The 15,724-nt window shown below is 40.3% G+C and overlaps 5 protein-coding genes across 5 annotated transcripts; 3 read left to right on the top strand and 2 right to left on the bottom strand.

Annotated features, from left to right (window-relative positions):
* Positions 1 to 1,311: 1,311 nt before the first annotated feature.
* On the top strand, positions 1,312 to 3,208 carry EAF01_003594 (uncharacterized protein; the record flags this gene model as incomplete). The annotated part of the gene is made up of 2 exons (XM_038911848.1): positions 1,312 to 1,954; positions 2,016 to 3,208. The coding sequence occupies 2 exons, from the start codon at positions 1,312 to 1,314 to the stop codon at positions 3,206 to 3,208; spliced, it is 1,836 nt and encodes a 611-aa protein (XP_038773083.1).
* Positions 3,209 to 7,881: 4,673 nt separating this feature from the next.
* EAF01_003593 (uncharacterized protein) lies at positions 7,882 to 9,312 on the top strand (the record flags this gene model as incomplete). Its single annotated transcript, XM_038911847.1, has 1 exon — positions 7,882 to 9,312. The coding sequence occupies one exon, from the start codon at positions 7,882 to 7,884 to the stop codon at positions 9,310 to 9,312; it is 1,431 nt and encodes a 476-aa protein (XP_038773082.1).
* Positions 9,313 to 11,361: 2,049 nt separating this feature from the next.
* Positions 11,362 to 12,938, bottom strand: EAF01_003592 (uncharacterized protein; the record flags this gene model as incomplete). Its single annotated transcript, XM_038911846.1, has 2 exons — positions 11,362 to 11,953; positions 12,046 to 12,938. The coding sequence occupies 2 exons, from the start codon at positions 12,936 to 12,938 to the stop codon at positions 11,362 to 11,364; spliced, it is 1,485 nt and encodes a 494-aa protein (XP_038773081.1).
* A 445-nt stretch (positions 12,939 to 13,383) lies between these two features.
* On the top strand, positions 13,384 to 14,199 carry EAF01_003591 (uncharacterized protein; the record flags this gene model as incomplete). Its single annotated transcript, XM_038911845.1, has 1 exon — positions 13,384 to 14,199. One exon carries the CDS (start codon positions 13,384 to 13,386, stop codon positions 14,197 to 14,199), a length of 816 nt encoding a protein of 271 aa, XP_038773080.1.
* A 138-nt stretch (positions 14,200 to 14,337) lies between these two features.
* EAF01_003590 (uncharacterized protein) lies at positions 14,338 to 15,594 on the bottom strand (the record flags this gene model as incomplete). Its single annotated transcript, XM_038911844.1, has 1 exon — positions 14,338 to 15,594. One exon carries the CDS (start codon positions 15,592 to 15,594, stop codon positions 14,338 to 14,340), a length of 1,257 nt encoding a protein of 418 aa, XP_038773079.1.
* Positions 15,595 to 15,724: the final 130 nt, after the last annotated feature.

The raw sequence follows: 15,724 nt of genomic DNA, 5'->3' as shown, positions 1-15,724 counted from the left end.
GACTGAGGTTGGGAAGTGGGAATGGAGAATGCGGAGGAGTGTGTATGAGGTTATTGATTTATGAATGAATTTTAGAGAGAGGGGGGGGGGCATAGGATGAGATGAGATTGATGGGATGGATAGAACTATTTCGTGGAGTTGAGAGGGGGGGTATGATATGGTGGATAAATCATTCTCAGGAAAAAGAGGTGAGTGGAGAACTAGAAAAAATTTGGTGAGTTGGTTAAGATGGATGGGTGATGAAGGAATATCAGATGTGCTATGCCAAACGTCTAAAGCCATGTACGCTTTGGAAACATGACTATCTCTTTTTAGTTTGATAATCTTACTAGCTGGACTATAGAGGGGTTGCGAAATAGTAAGTGTGCTATAGCAACATTAATTTATGCAAAGTACCCTCGATGGTATCAGATTGATTTTGACTTGTGGTTGTTTGCGTGATTTATATCTGTTTGGGAGGAAAAGGATTGTTGTGTCTTGATGATTTCTAGTGATATGCTAGCAAGTAACGTCATGTGGGCATTCATGAAGTATGGAAATGTATGGTGCCCTTGGCTGGAAGTTTTCTTTTGACTTAGATGGAAACAACATTACTACCAAAGAGGGAAATTAGATGGTGGTATGGGTGGAACTGAGTAACAACTTCTACATAAAGTTTGTACTATATCAGTACCTCAGCTGTAAGGTCTTTGTTCTTTTGATCATCTCAACACGTTGATTTCAAGATGGATTGTTTCTACATACTGGACAGCTGGTTTGCTCTTAAATGTTCATTTGGACCTAGTTTTTGAAGTCGTATCAGAACATGGACATCTCATATCATGTACCTGATCAGATGACAGAACCAAACAAAGTAAGAGAAGACCGACTCAGGTATATAAACCTGCAATACAGCAGCTCCTTTTTGTGGGATTTCCTGGTGTACAAAAATCACTTCTTTATCAGATTTCTTGAATCAATGATATAATTCACTTTTTTTATATAAATACCTGAAGTAATGACTACAATAAACAAGGAATAAACCGGTCGAGTATAGCCGAGCTGTATGGGGAATCAACTTTACAAGCTGTTAAGTTGTAATTAGTGAATAGATTGCGACCTCGGAACACATGTTTAAATTATCTAAGTTTCAGAAAGTGAATATACTTGGTTCATAGAACAAAATAAGCCGGTATTCGGCAATACAATTGAAGAGAGTCTCTTCTCAATCTACAAAGTTCTCGAATTCCTTCTCTTTCACAATTCCAATTATCAAATCTTCTAAACAATTTACCTTTACAACATCAGACAAAGTGACAACAGTATCATAATATGTCTTCACCTGTTGAATTTAATTATTCCCCTCCAAAACAAAGAGAAGATGGCCATGTTTACCACATGCCAAACTTCACAGACAAATCATGGCTGGCAAGAGCTAGAAATTCAGAAGTTCCGGACCTGATACATGATGCTATTGGGTATCTGACAGCAGAAGAGGATCGATCAATCCAGATGAATCGAATTCGACCGAACCAAAAAGTCTTCGTCAACGAGAATGAGAATGAGTCTTTGACAGCTCAGCAGGTTGACTCGAAGACGATCCAAGAGGAACTACCTAGCTTCGTCATGGAAGGTATCTTGAAGCTGCGAAAGATGCTTCTCCGTCGAGGAGAAGGCAAAGACTCTGAGAAGAATAGGTTCGAACAGATTCTTCGATCTGGAAAGGGAGGAAAGAGTCGGACTTACACCGTGGGATGGTCTATTCCACCCAATGCAGATAGTGGCGGAGTTGCAACCGCAACGAAAGGCCACTACAAGCATTGCGATGAACTTGCAGAAGCTACGCAATTGATCGCCAAGGTTTCGCAGGCGATTATCCGATACGTCACTCCTGCGGAGGAACTCAGAGTACTTGAGCTACAATCGGAAATCGATGTAGCGTACACGTTTGGCAACGAGGAGAATAGAAACTTCTGTAAGTTCTAATCCACTAACTTCATGTTTTGAAGCACTTGCATTTCTAACACATATTCCAGCGACCATACAAGTCAACTACTCCAATGTGAACACAGTCTCTCTGTCCATCGAGATGGGCAAGTCTGGGTCATTACACATCGACGCGAAGGATGATCCAGCGCGAATGTCGGTGCTTCTGAACTTGTCTAATCTTGTTGAAGGATGCTGGCCCGGGACCTTTACCATAATGTCACTTCGTGACTACTGGGTATTCGCACCGTGCGATGCCCTAGTCTTCCGAGCAAGACATCCGCATTTCGGCATTCCACCAAGGATGATGGGAGACTCGGCAAGGGAACCATACGTTGCACCGATTCCGGATCTGGTGTGGATGGACCCAGACTTATACAATTACTCGAGACTCGTCCTCGTCGCCTACCCACAGAAGTACTTGATGAATCGTGCACCGACGTTGAAGAGGTACAAAATGCCCGATCATTATCAGCAAGATAATCCATTGGCTATCACCTTTCCTCATGGGGAAGCCTTCGCGCTTACGGCTTGGGGAACACTCAGACACCAGCATGAAAAGATCGCAATGCAAGACGCTTGGAATCTTGCTCACCGTCACAACAGTGGATCGTTGGCTTTATTACCATCCGCTAAATCTATTGCAAAGCGGGAAGCATGGAAAGACAAAGATGGGAATATCGTTCTACCTCGCGTATCAAGAATACAAACGGTTTTGGACGGAAACTCCGCACAGTCTCGAGACTCTGATCAAGCGAAAGCATTCGCTAGACTTAGGGAGATTGCAAAAGCGTCACTCTCCCAAGACTACTTCGAGCACCGGTCGACACACACAGATGCTCAATATGTCAGTGTGTTGGGTTCTTCGCTCATCAAGCCACCAGAAGTTGCACCTGAGAAGAAACTCACAAAAGCAGCCACTCATGCGACGTTTGGGGAGAAGCCATATCAGTGTCCGCTTTGTGAGAAAAGAGTTCCAGATCCCTTCTCTTTGAAAGCTCACTTCAAGAGTTCCCACAAGAACGACCGCATCGAAGTTTTGGAAGATGTCTTGCCGACGAAAGATCCAACCCATCTCAAATATCTACAACGGGCGGGGGTTTCAAGTGTGGCAGAGAGCTCCAAGAAGGGTGGGAAGCGTCGGAGAGTGTCTGGATCGGCGAGTGATGAGCCGCCAGCACAGAAGATCAAGGGCGAGGATCTGGAGGAAGCCATTGCGATTTTTGACGACGAGGAGATTTAGGACTTTGCGGCTGCTTCTATGCAGCACAGGAGAAAGGAGTAAAGTTGTCAGGAATCAGAGTCATATCAAACGGATTGTTTCAATTATATAGTAGTAGTAGTAAATTCATAATCGATTCGGTTTATATAGCTATATTAAGACTATACGATACGCTTATATATGGTTCTAATTGAATAAGGTAGATGGGAAAAGGAAATAAAAACTCACCCCCCCCTGAACTTTCTTATTAAGATCCACAAACAACCTCCCAAGCAATCCTTTCAAGTCCTTCAAATCGCCTATATTATAAACCTATTATATCCAAAAACCTTCCCCTTATTAAATCCTCTAATATACCTATAAAAACCCTACACTTTCTACTTTATTACAATAATCCCCCTCTTTCTATTCAACTCTTCCCAAAATATCATAAAAACTATAATTAATTATAATATCGTATCCCTTTCAAAGAATTGTCTTTACCCTCTAGTACTTCAAATTCTCCGGGAATTTTACTATAACCCTTAATCCATTACTTATAAGTCTTATATCCACCTTCTACCATAATACATCAATAATATATAATTTCTTTTTAAAGCCTAATATCTCCCATTCTCTTTCCTCCCGCCAGATTATTTTATTAATATAGAATATAATATATTAGGGCCTATCAAACTATTCTATTAATATAAAGAATAAGACTATATTATAGGGTTAGATGATTGAATAAGATTAAAATAATAGATATAATAATATTAGGATACTATTGTTTTAATAATATACATTTTATATTGAAAAGTTACTACTTCTTTAATTATAATTAGTAATATATTATCTACTATACAAAATAATATTGAAATCGATATTTCACAATAATATTATATATTAATATAAAATACTATATACCTAAATCGATATATTATAAATGTTTTTCAAAAGGTCTAGCTTTTCTTTTCATCATATAAAATAATCATAAATATATTAATATATCTTTTATAAAATATTTCTTAAAAAAAGCAAGGTTTTTTAAAGAGTTTTCATTCTTCATTTTCTTATACTCAAAAACCTTCTTCTTTATAATTAAGATCCCCCTATAAGGCCTCCAAGTACTAAAAAACCTAAATCATTATAGAAATCTATAATTTAACCTCTTCCATTAATTATATTCAATATAATAAACTTATTATTAATAATATTAATATTAATAATTCTAATATAAATATATTAAATCCTTCTCCTTAATATCAACAACAATATCTCCTCAACCCAAATAAGTATCAATTCAACAACTTTGAAAAAAAATAAAGAATAATATTCTGATTCGAATATAATAAAAATTAATAGGTTTTTCTAAGAAAATCTTTCTTGGTTTTTTCATGTTTTTCCCTTCAATTATATATAGATATTATATAAGCTATAAATTTTTCAAGTAGATAGTGTATCAAATAGTTTGAATTTTCTCTTCAGACTTGTTTTTTGTGAAGTAAATGTAAGGAACCTTTTGAAGAACTGGGGGTGATCCCCACCTCCCTTAAGCTTCTGTTTACTAGAACTTGTGGATATAAAGGTGTATAGCAATTAGATCTATGTTATGGTATATAGTAAAGAGAATTCCAACATCCTCCTTGTGGGACACTCGTTTTCACCTAGCCAGCTGTTCAAAAACGATTTCACAACACCACTTACTTATAAATAGTTTAGAACTAATGCATACTAATGCTCCAATTTTCACCCTTATCTTTCTCTTCTTTCCCAGCTATTATACTTCCAACTAATTTATATCCCCATTTCATGATCGAATTAGACACCCTATTACATCACTTAAAGCATAGGAACATAAGTGTATTTCTTACTATCGATATCGTCATATGATATTACTATTAATGACGTAGTTGTATTGACACTATCATAGTATTAGTTCCGCTGACAGTCATTAGTCAGTTTAGTTCAAATAATACACAAAGCTTAGATTTTAAAACTGTATCATCTTTACATTAATGATGATACTAATATGTATTCTTTTCATTAGTTTCAAGCTATCTTTAATTTCATATGAGAAGCACCAAAGGAATACATAATTGCTTTCTTATTTTAGAATGTAGGCATGTATAGTGTCTAATTTAGTTGAATAATACTCACAGTTCTTAAGAGCTTTACGAAAATATTTATGTAACTAGATATTAGATTTACTACTATCAGACCATATCGTTCAAACACTGTTCGATTACTACTATTACAAAGTATCAACTGGTCGATTTCTTCAGATTATATCTAATAGATGCTCAATCGAAGCTAAAGTAAAGAACTTTATGTCTGATATTGAAAACTTGTACTTTTAGTTCTCTTCATACTTTTTTAGTAAGATGAAGTTTCATTCATGAACTTTCAAGCTATAGGATATTAATTCTCTATATTCGCTAGTAGTCAAGTCTCAAGATATTCGATATTATTAGCTAATAAAGTTCTAAATCCGTAAAGCGTCGATGAATAATCTGCTTAAATCTCATCTTGTCAGATCATATTTCCTAAAACAATTTCGTGATTCCCTAGATAGACATACTTAATTTAAAGTATTCTCAAACTAGTATATCATAGTATTCAATTTGAACTTAAAGAATAAAGTAAGTATTCATCGCTCATACAGACGATTCCTCTTTGATCACTTGATTTCCCGAATAATTTAGCCGAAATTCATACTTCGCTTAATTCTTCTGGATTCTAGTTTTCTGATAAATTCATATCCACTTATAGAAAAGACAAATATCAATGAATTATTCCAATTCGAGACATTGTAATACCTCAAGAGAAGTAAAACGCTACGTATATACCAACTAATCTTCTCAGACTATAGACTTCTATACAATTTGAATCTACTTCGCATAGAATCATCCAATCAACTTAAAGCCTCATATTGCTTCTAGATAATCGAGACTAAAGGAATATATCAACTAGTCCTATTGAACTACAAACTGCCAATGCTTGCTTCTCCGTCTACGACGCCAAAAATGAGAATTTGTTTGAATGATTACAAGATCAAGAACCTGTAAAGAAACATGAGAGATAAGTGAAAAGTGCATATTCCTGGCTATTCTGCTATAGGAACACTGCGAAATAAACTCGGTTAGCCATAGAATTATCTTGCTCATTGACTAAGAATTGTGACCTCAGAATTAGCTAGGATATGACGAAATATCTTCCTTTTTTAGAGATGCACAGGCTTTTCACAGATAATTTCAGGAATGATGGTTCGGAGTGCATATCACCTCTCAGCTTTTAGATCGTCGGCCATATAAAAGGTCGCGACAGACTGGGTCACTCTAATTAGTCACTGATCTAGAGTTTCAGCCAGGTGCTCTTCGTCTCAAAGCAATTCCTTGCTGAGGAGCTTTCTTGTTTCCGAAATTGTTCAAGATCTCGAGAAGCAAAGATAGATTTTGCCTTATTCACTTAGAATCAAGAGTTGTTCACTAATTTGAACTTTCAAAATATCGAATGCATAATTCCATCTAAATTCATCAGGAAACTACTCAGTGATACGCTATTTGTGAAATTCCACTCTTCAGTCCGTTTTCAAGAATGACGAATCTTATGTCAGAATCGTTCAAGCAGAAATTGAATGTGTATGACCGACTGCCATCACAATTTGACAAATTGACCGCATCTAATCCACGCAAATCTATTGAACATTACGGTTATAAGCAAATCGATCCAAAATCTCGCTTGGCTGTATACACTGGACTAGCGTCGAGTGTATACAAGATATTAGTAATCAAAACAGCCTAGTGTCTCGCTTAAAGCTCTGCCTAACTCGCGCTTAATCAGAACTTAGAGATTAATAAGCGAGAAAACTACCGTATTGCAAATTCATCTCTATTTAGACCTGCTGCCTAGTAGTATAACAAACAATATCAGTAAGCAAGACTGTCGCCTTGCTCTCAACACTCGCGATGTATAACGCTAGTGGATCTAATAGAAGATATTGGTAATCAAAACAGTCTAGTCTCTCGCTTGCAGCCGTATTTAAGAGCGTGTTAACTTGAATTGAGAGACTACTAAGCGAGAAGACTACCGTATTGCAGAATTTGGCTGTAATAGAGCCTGCTGCCTAGCAGCGTGACAAACAACATCAGTAAGCAAGACAACTATCATGTTCTGAACACTCACAATCTCTCGCACGAGCTGACTCATCATGTTCAAAACTGTGCTGTATCGCTACCGTACCTGACGCGCTGATGTATTTTAACGCGCGATAAACAACCGTGACAAGCAATATTCGACTTCACTGCCGTAGTTTACAAATCGAACTTACCAAAAGTCACGCTAAAAAGCGAGAAATAGTACATACACATCAAAAACCATGACCGTAAACCGTATATGCCTAGAAATGATTATCTAATCTTGAGAACCGTAAACATTCGCTTACGCAGCGACTGTTTTGATGTCTCAGATACCAATTCTCATTTGCTTATAAGGGGTTTGAATTCCCACTCATAATTTTGCTTTTTTTTATTCGTTCTCAAACACTCTCGAGAAGTCCAAATCTCATAAGTACCTCGAGATCCTCCACCTTTCCAACGGTATCGACTTTGAATTCCATCAAAATAATTCAAATTCTACCAACCAAAACAACTCAAATTCCATCAACCGAAACATCGGCGAACCATCCAATAAACATCTCGGAATCATCATTCAAAATGTCTGGTTCATTCCCTGTCGATTTTGCTGCCAGCCAATTCACATTCAACATGACAGCACTCACTACCAACCAGACCAGCGCTCCAGACCAAGTCGCTGCACCTGCACAGTCGCCTCTAAGATTAGCCGATCCCCTTTCTACCAGGCTTAGAAATTTGCAGTTGGATCCAGAGCAACATGCACAGTCGGTTGTGAGCAATTTGGGGGATTTGGAATTGATTAGCTCTCACGATGCTAATGAATTTGACGACGACTTCGAAGAAGCCTGGGAGGAGCAAACTCCCGACATCAACGATGAGAGCACCTCCCAACAAGGCCCTCCCCTGCCGGATATCCAACTTGCAATGCAGCAAGGTATGAGAGTGAGATGCATCAAGTGCAGAATCTCAAACACATGCAAGGTATCGCAAGTTTGGTTGCCCAATCCGAGCCAGCCAGAACTTGTTGCACCCAATTCGGCCAACAAAAAAAGCCATTTGCACATTGCCGCGTGTGGAAAGTGCTCTTTTGGGACTTGTTTGGGTTGTGGTGTAGCTCCCCACTTGAAGGAGTGCACCTTTTCAGATACTCGGGCGGCTTGGGAGGCCTTGTGCGCTGTCGATGATGCTGTTCTTAACTTCCGTCATGAGTCGCCAAATCTCTCAGTGACTCATGAATACAGAGAAGTTCTCCCTGCCCTCTTGCACTGCCTAACGACCCTCAACACAACGGTTGCTAGGAACGGAGCACACACTTTCGGATTCGACCAACTTCTCCGAAAGAGTATGCTCCTGGATATAGTTGCGGATTTCATGAGAGATATGACAACACAGAACATGGAACTGACTCCACTCCTGGTTCAGATGTTGGAGTTCTTACACATGTTGGCTGAAAATGGCAAAACTAGAAACTTGTTCTTCGAAAAGCGACAAGTTTTAAAGGCAGCATCACCGGGTCTCCAAACATTGGCCTTTCCTCTTGTTCTTCTTCCTGTCCAGCAAGTCTCTACATTCAACTGGAACGATGACGAAGCCAGAACCTACGCCCTTTGGCCAATATTGCAAAGGTGCCTCAAGGTCGCACAGCAATACATGCATGCAAATGACGGTGATGTTTGGTCTGCGGCTCTGGTTTCTCTGGTTCAGAGAATTCCTGATGTGTATGCATTGGTGGCAAGCTCGGTGCCACCAAAGCCCCTCAAGTTAACATACACACATTACACTCAGCATGAGTGGGGATACGCGATCGGCTTAAAGGAACTGTTCTCGGTTGCTGTAGCCAAGAATTCGGAAGCCAAGAAGGCTGCTGCCACCGACGAGAATGCCAGCAAGATAGAAATTGACCCACCTCTGAAGAAGCGTGGTCGTGGTCGTGCTCGGGCGGAGGCTCAGGGAGTCGATGAGGATGAGGCCGGCAGGGCAGGAAAGAGAAGAACTGCTGGCAAGAGATAGTGGGTCATTACCACAGGGAGTCCCTTGCGGGATGGAAGTTGAGGGTTGGAGAAAAACGGCTGGCCGCATAAAAGTGTGTGGTGATAGTCACTGGGACTGTTAGGAATATTGTTATGTATTGGTTCGAAATAAAGGTGGCTCATTAGGAAATGACTGCCGGGGATGTACTTTTCGTTGAAACTTATTACTACTCACTATTCTGAGTGGATGACATACCATTTAAGGAAACTTGTAGGAATTTACACCAACAAACTTCTGAAGATATCATAGATGCAAATGAATGTGACCAGGTGAATGTGACAAAACAAACTACTGATACCCTGAATTAGTATGAATGAAGTAAAAATGCTATGAATTGAAATCTTCATGTTATTGTGGAGGTAAAGTAAAGCTTGCTTGATAAGAGAAGATTTAATGGCTAAAGTCATCAGGCTACCGAAATTTTATCATTGTGTCATGTCGCTATTTTCGACAAAGGACTGATTAGCATTTAATCGTGGAAAGCACCAAGCATAATTGGCCAAACACTTTCACATAATATACTATTCGTACTTACAAGTATATTAAAGCTCCGTGTTGCATGTCTAGTGCAGTTGCCGATATTGTTGGAATCTTGAGATATGCAACAACATGAAAGCGACCTGTTAGTTATGATTTGAGCGAAAGTGCCAAAACGATCTAAACGTGCAAGCAAAATAAGAACCTAAACTTTGTAGCAATTTCAAAGTATCTAATAAAAAATCGAAGTCAAGGACACAAGTTGGACAAAAGTGACAAGATCCTCAGATTCTTGACAAAGTGACCAGCGAAAGCTACTAAGGAGTGCCAAGGATTCGGTTGCACAACCAAAGATTATGAATAGAGAAAGCTACTGTGACCTGCAATTGCGGTGTTCATATTGTCTGGACCAGGTCCATGGGTATCCATATGATTCACGGAGGCGACACATTTCTTAGTGCGTTTGTAGGGCGAAGCGTCCGAGACCATATTGAACTTCTGAGCGGAGATTTCGATGTTACTTTCTCTGAACAGAAGTTTTCACTGGCTGTGGAATGACACTAATCAAAGTTCTAATACGCAATAATTTTACTATTAATTTAGCCTTCACAAATCACATATATCCTGCTAGTCTCCATCTGGATACCCGCAAGTGATGTTGAAAAAGAAAGCTTGCTGATTTTTCGCTGTGCATCATAACAAAATATGGAGGGGAAACAAACCAAGAACAGGGCAGCTACTATTTGGCGCACCAGCCTGAACAAAAGATATTTCAAGATTCAAATCCCATGAAACATACCAAACCAGACCTGTCTGTTGATTTTTAAGCGAGTAATATTTTCCGTTCATAAGGGTCTAGTGACTCGATTCAATTTTTGTAAGATACATCTTGAAAGCATAATAATACATAGTAAACGTAATTTCTAGCTAGTGCACGCGAGACTATTAGCGCAGATAGAAGATGAATGAATTTTAGAGTAAAGCTACTAAGATGGTTAATTGAATCCTTGGAAGTGATTGTGACCATCATCGTGGTATGTAATGATGACGTTCTTTACGTAGCTCCCCGGAAGCCATTGAAAATTCGAAACGGGGAATCTTCTGAACGAATGATTCCGACTGAGCTTACCATATTGACTGCCGCACCAGAGATATAGCTAAAGAAATATTGAAAGACTGGATTGCGTTATTCTCTATGACGACCGAGGAAGAAAAGCGCAACAATTAGATTCAATCGCGAGAAGTCATAATTAGCGATAAATAAATCCTCAGCAATGAAAGGCAATGAGCCCACTAGAGCTATTCCGAGATCCAATTCATAATATTGGGTGAAATTTGCCGCGGATGACAGCCTGCTGACCACTGATATTCTGATGTTCACCAGAGTCAAAGCTGAGGCTGTAGAAAAATGATTTATGTGTAATATAAACTGTACAAGAGAAGCCGAACGTTCTACACTTATTCGCTTCTAGCGCTAAACTCAAAGAGGTAAACTTAGTAACCAAGACTCAACGCATAATTACGAGCTACATACTCGGATCTATCATTGAATTATTCTTTAACTCCTCGTCGCTGTTTTTCTTTTCCTACAAGGGATCGTGCCATTGGAGACAACCAGATGTCCGGCCCCTGAACGTCCAAAGAACCTCTGTTTGCTTCAATCGTGGCCTCGATTCCTTTAGCAACAACACGATTGCTACTAATTGTTGTCAATCCAGATGCCCATCCGTATAGAAACACGGACTGATTAACACCAGTCAAAACTTTTGAGACGTCATGAACGAGATTAGGAAGCTCGGACTTGACAATGGATACATCCGCATCAACTATGGAAATTGGTAATTGCCATTCCTGAGGAATGCTGTACTCAGAGAGCTTTTGAAATTCCTCCGCTAGCTGGTCTCTCGTCGACCCATGATTGAATCCGAAGATCAGTTCCATTCTTTTCTTTTCGGTATCTGTTCCAATTGTATCTATGATCTCTTGGGCTCTTGCGACTGCCTCACGAGTACATACGAGCTTTCTGGCACCGCATGCAGGCCAAACAATACTAGGTAAGAGCTTATCTTCGCTTTCCATTTCCATTTGGTTAATCAAAAACCGATGATGCCAGTCTTTTGGATCAACCTGGCCATGTGAAAGACTGAATTTCGCGTAATTAGCAAATAGGGAAAGGCTGACCGTTGTTCGGGGAAATGGGTGCACCCATCACGGGACACAATATCTTTTACTTACTCACTGATAAATGCGAAGATCATCGTACAATCAACGTTGAGAATTTCGGAGAATTTCTCAAATGGGTCTACTACCATACGCTGGAGAACTGTCGATATCTCAAGGCTTTTAGGAATATCTTCAAATATCTGCACTGTAACTCCCAATGCTCGAATTTCTTGTAAAACACTAGCCACCTGCTTGGGGCAATCTCGGGTGATTCTAGGAAGTACCATACGTACTGATGGGTACCGATATTTGGTCCTGGCCAGTTTAGAAGCTTCTACGAGTAACTTGGCTTGTTTTAAAAGACCTTCTGACTCATCGTCTGCATCTAACCGAGCAAAATTCTCATCTTCATCATCAGTTGAATCGTCTTCGGCCCATCCTGCCTTGGCTAAATCAAATATCATCCTTCGAGCAGTAATTGTATTGACTTTGACCCATTCGAGATCCTCTCCAGCCACAACATCTACTTCCACACTTTTAATGTTGCTCTGCGCTGAGAGGTCGCCCCGTTTAGATTTGAGCAAAGTTTGACCAGTAGTCCAAAAGAAACGTTTTCTCAAAGCTGTGATGCCCTTGCAACCCTTTGCTATGTTCCAAACAGCGGAATAAAATGGAAAATTCGAAGAGCTAACTGTGTGGGCCACCTTCTCATCATCCGGGTCTAAGTTTGCAAGTCTTGTTAAAGATTTGATCTCAGATTGAAGATTTGTCGAGAAGTGTCTAAGTTCAACTGTCTTGTCTTGCCTTCGCTCTTTCAGAAGAGCCTTGAATTGTTCAAGTTCCGTCATCAGATTTTGAGATTTCTGAAGTAGATCTTTCACTGATCTCTCCGAGTTGGGCTCAGGATCTAATAACCTCAAGGCGTCCATACTTTCGGCGATATTCTTACCGTTCAACGTAGCCATGGTGGTTAGCCCCTTTGAGAAAAGGTGCTTATAGACGAAGGCAATTTCTCGAGAGCGTCACGTGCACTAGTTTTATGAAGCCATGAAAGTAAAAAGGCGTATAATAAAATGAGGTGAAGTCAGTGGTCTGAATCTCCTTGTCAAAAGATATGTAATCTAGTGTATTAGTATATGTATGCTTGTTCAACCGGTGAGTGACTCTTCCCAAAAGAGACTGTCAAACCAACCGGCTAAGTATCGGGTAAATTGTACTCATAGCCTCGCTCTAGCCTTACCAAATCTCCAAAAAGTCCGTCATCAAATCTACAAAAATTACAACCACAATTTCTACAATTACAAACTCCACCAATACTCTTCCGAGTTTCCCTTCCCAATTTCAGAAAAGTACATTGCAACGCCATAGCAGATCCAATCCTGATTTGCCTCTTCAACAACTATAATCGCGATGCCCTCCGACGACTTAACAAAATGGATAACCTCCGAAGTCGACTTTTACACGCTCCTAGGCATCACTCCCGAATCTTTCAGCGTGTCAGAACTTCGTCGCGCATATCGTAAAACAGCCTTACTCTACCATCCGGACAAACTAGGAGATGCCTTCGACCCAGATAAATACGAGCAATTCCAAGCCGCGCATGATGTACTTGCAGAACCAGAATTAAAACAAAAGTATGACAACTATCGCAATGCACGCGTGCAGAAACAAAAGGCTGCTGCGTTATTTGAAGGGAAGAGAAGGAGTATGAAAGAGGACTTGGAGGCGAGGGAACGAGGGGGAAGCCTGGGAAAGAGGAGTAGAGAGGATGAGGAGATGGATGCGGAAATCAAAAGGTTGGCTGAGGAGGGCAGGAAGAGGAGAGCGAAGAGGCAAAGCATGCCTGTAAAAAGGGAAAGTACGCCTCCGCAGAAGGAGAGCATACCCAAAGAATCAGACGATGATAAAATAGCACGCCTCGAACAACAAATTGCCGCCGCGAAAGCAAAGCGTAAAGCCGAGAAAAAAGTCAAATGTTCGACGCCAAATAAGACATTTAAAGATAAGAAATCCGGCGACTTTGAATATTCGACTCCACAACCGAAATTCAAAGACTCTAAGTCGACATCTACTCCATCTACAGCTCCACCTAAATATTCATTTTCGTCCGTTGGGTCAAAAAAGGTGGGAAATGATTTCGCATCTACCATGGAGATGTTAAGAGAAGCGGGGAAGAGGGGAGTGGAGGGGCCCAAATCAGATATGCAGTCCACTCTGGACACTTAATCGACCTCAAACATTCTACGGAGTTCAGATATTCAGCGGCGTTCAAACATCGCAGGGCGGATAATTCTCTTCTTGGGTTTAGCATGGCGTTGAGGATAATTATATAGTAATGATAATAAAGTAATGCCTATAATACATCTACGTCTCAATCCAAGCAGGAGGAAAAGCTCTGACCCTAATATTCCTCGCATCTCCCTCTTCTTCATCCTTCGCCTCTACCACAAATTCCTCTTCAGCATCCCCTTCCTTCCCCTGCCCCTCCATCATCCACTTACCCATCTCATCCAACCTTGCCAGCCCCAAACCTACGTTCCCCACTCCACTTAACCATTTTCCCACTGGTCTCTTTCCACCCACCTTCTTGATATTTTCACTCCCTCTCAAATAACTCGCCAAATTGCCTCCTTTATAATCTAGTTCTCCTAATCCAGGCATCGTTCCCCCTTCGGGAACCAACATCATAGGTATAATCCTCTTTCTAATCACTCCAGTATGATGCGTCCTAATCGTCAATTCCTGACCTACATAACAACCCTTCCCATAATCAATACCTCCCATAACATCCACATTACTTTCTTGCGGTAGTGCACTCTCCCTCAATATCTCATCCTGACCCTCAGGAACCCCAATCAGATATCTCCGAACTCTATATGTTTCCTCCTCTTGCATCTTCACTTCCTCATCTATACCCTCCACATCCCTTTGTAAATCCCATCCCTTATCCGCCACAATTCTCTTTCCCATCCCGGGTGCCCTATGATCCGCCACCATAATACCCGTTCCCTTTCTCATTTCGACCCCCTCTTCAACTCCCCAACAACTATAAATTCCTATCTCTTCCTCGCCCACAACTTCAACATCGAATTTCGCACGCATTCTATATTTCTTGATATGTTTCGCCAATACCTCAACTTCCTTCGCATCGACTTCGATCAACCAATTTTCTCCCTCTTTTCCCTTCTCGCCATATTTCCCTCTATCCGCATACAGATCCTTATAAATCCAAACGTCATTTAATACCCTTCCCTTCGCATTCAAAAACGCAGAATAGAAACCCTTTTTATCCGAATTTAACCCCTCTTTATAGATATCATTCGTGATGACTCCCTGCAGATATTTCATCGAATCTGGTCCTCTCAATGAAATAAGTCTACGGGTTGAGAGACGCGTGATGCCTTTTTTGGCTAATTCATGGAAACCTGATTGGGCTTGAGATTCAGATTCAGATTGTGTTGAAGTTTTAGTCGAAGTGGGAAGGGAGCTTGCAGATGAGGTATGAGTGGAAGAGTATTTGCGAGTCCTCGGTATCGCATGGGCGGAGCAGAAGGTACATATATACGCTGTTGCAGGAACAGTAATTGGCCTTTTAGACATGAGTTTTGATATAGGTTTCATGATGAATTTCTGTAGGATTGTCTTCTCAGATTATTGAGGTATGTATAGCTTGGAGTTTGGCGATAATTTTCTAGGATTGGAAATAACGTAATGAAGCTTCAATTATCGTGGATGTTGATGACGTAAGAAC

The sequence above is a fragment of the Botrytis porri genome (genome assembly GCF_014898465.1).
Source record: "Botrytis porri strain MUCL 3234 chromosome Unknown BPOR_004, whole genome shotgun sequence".
In the NCBI taxonomy this organism is placed as follows: domain Eukaryota; kingdom Fungi; phylum Ascomycota; class Leotiomycetes; order Helotiales; family Sclerotiniaceae; genus Botrytis; species Botrytis porri.
Note: the sequence above shows the minus strand (reverse complement) of the source record. Positions and strands in the feature narration are given on the sequence as shown.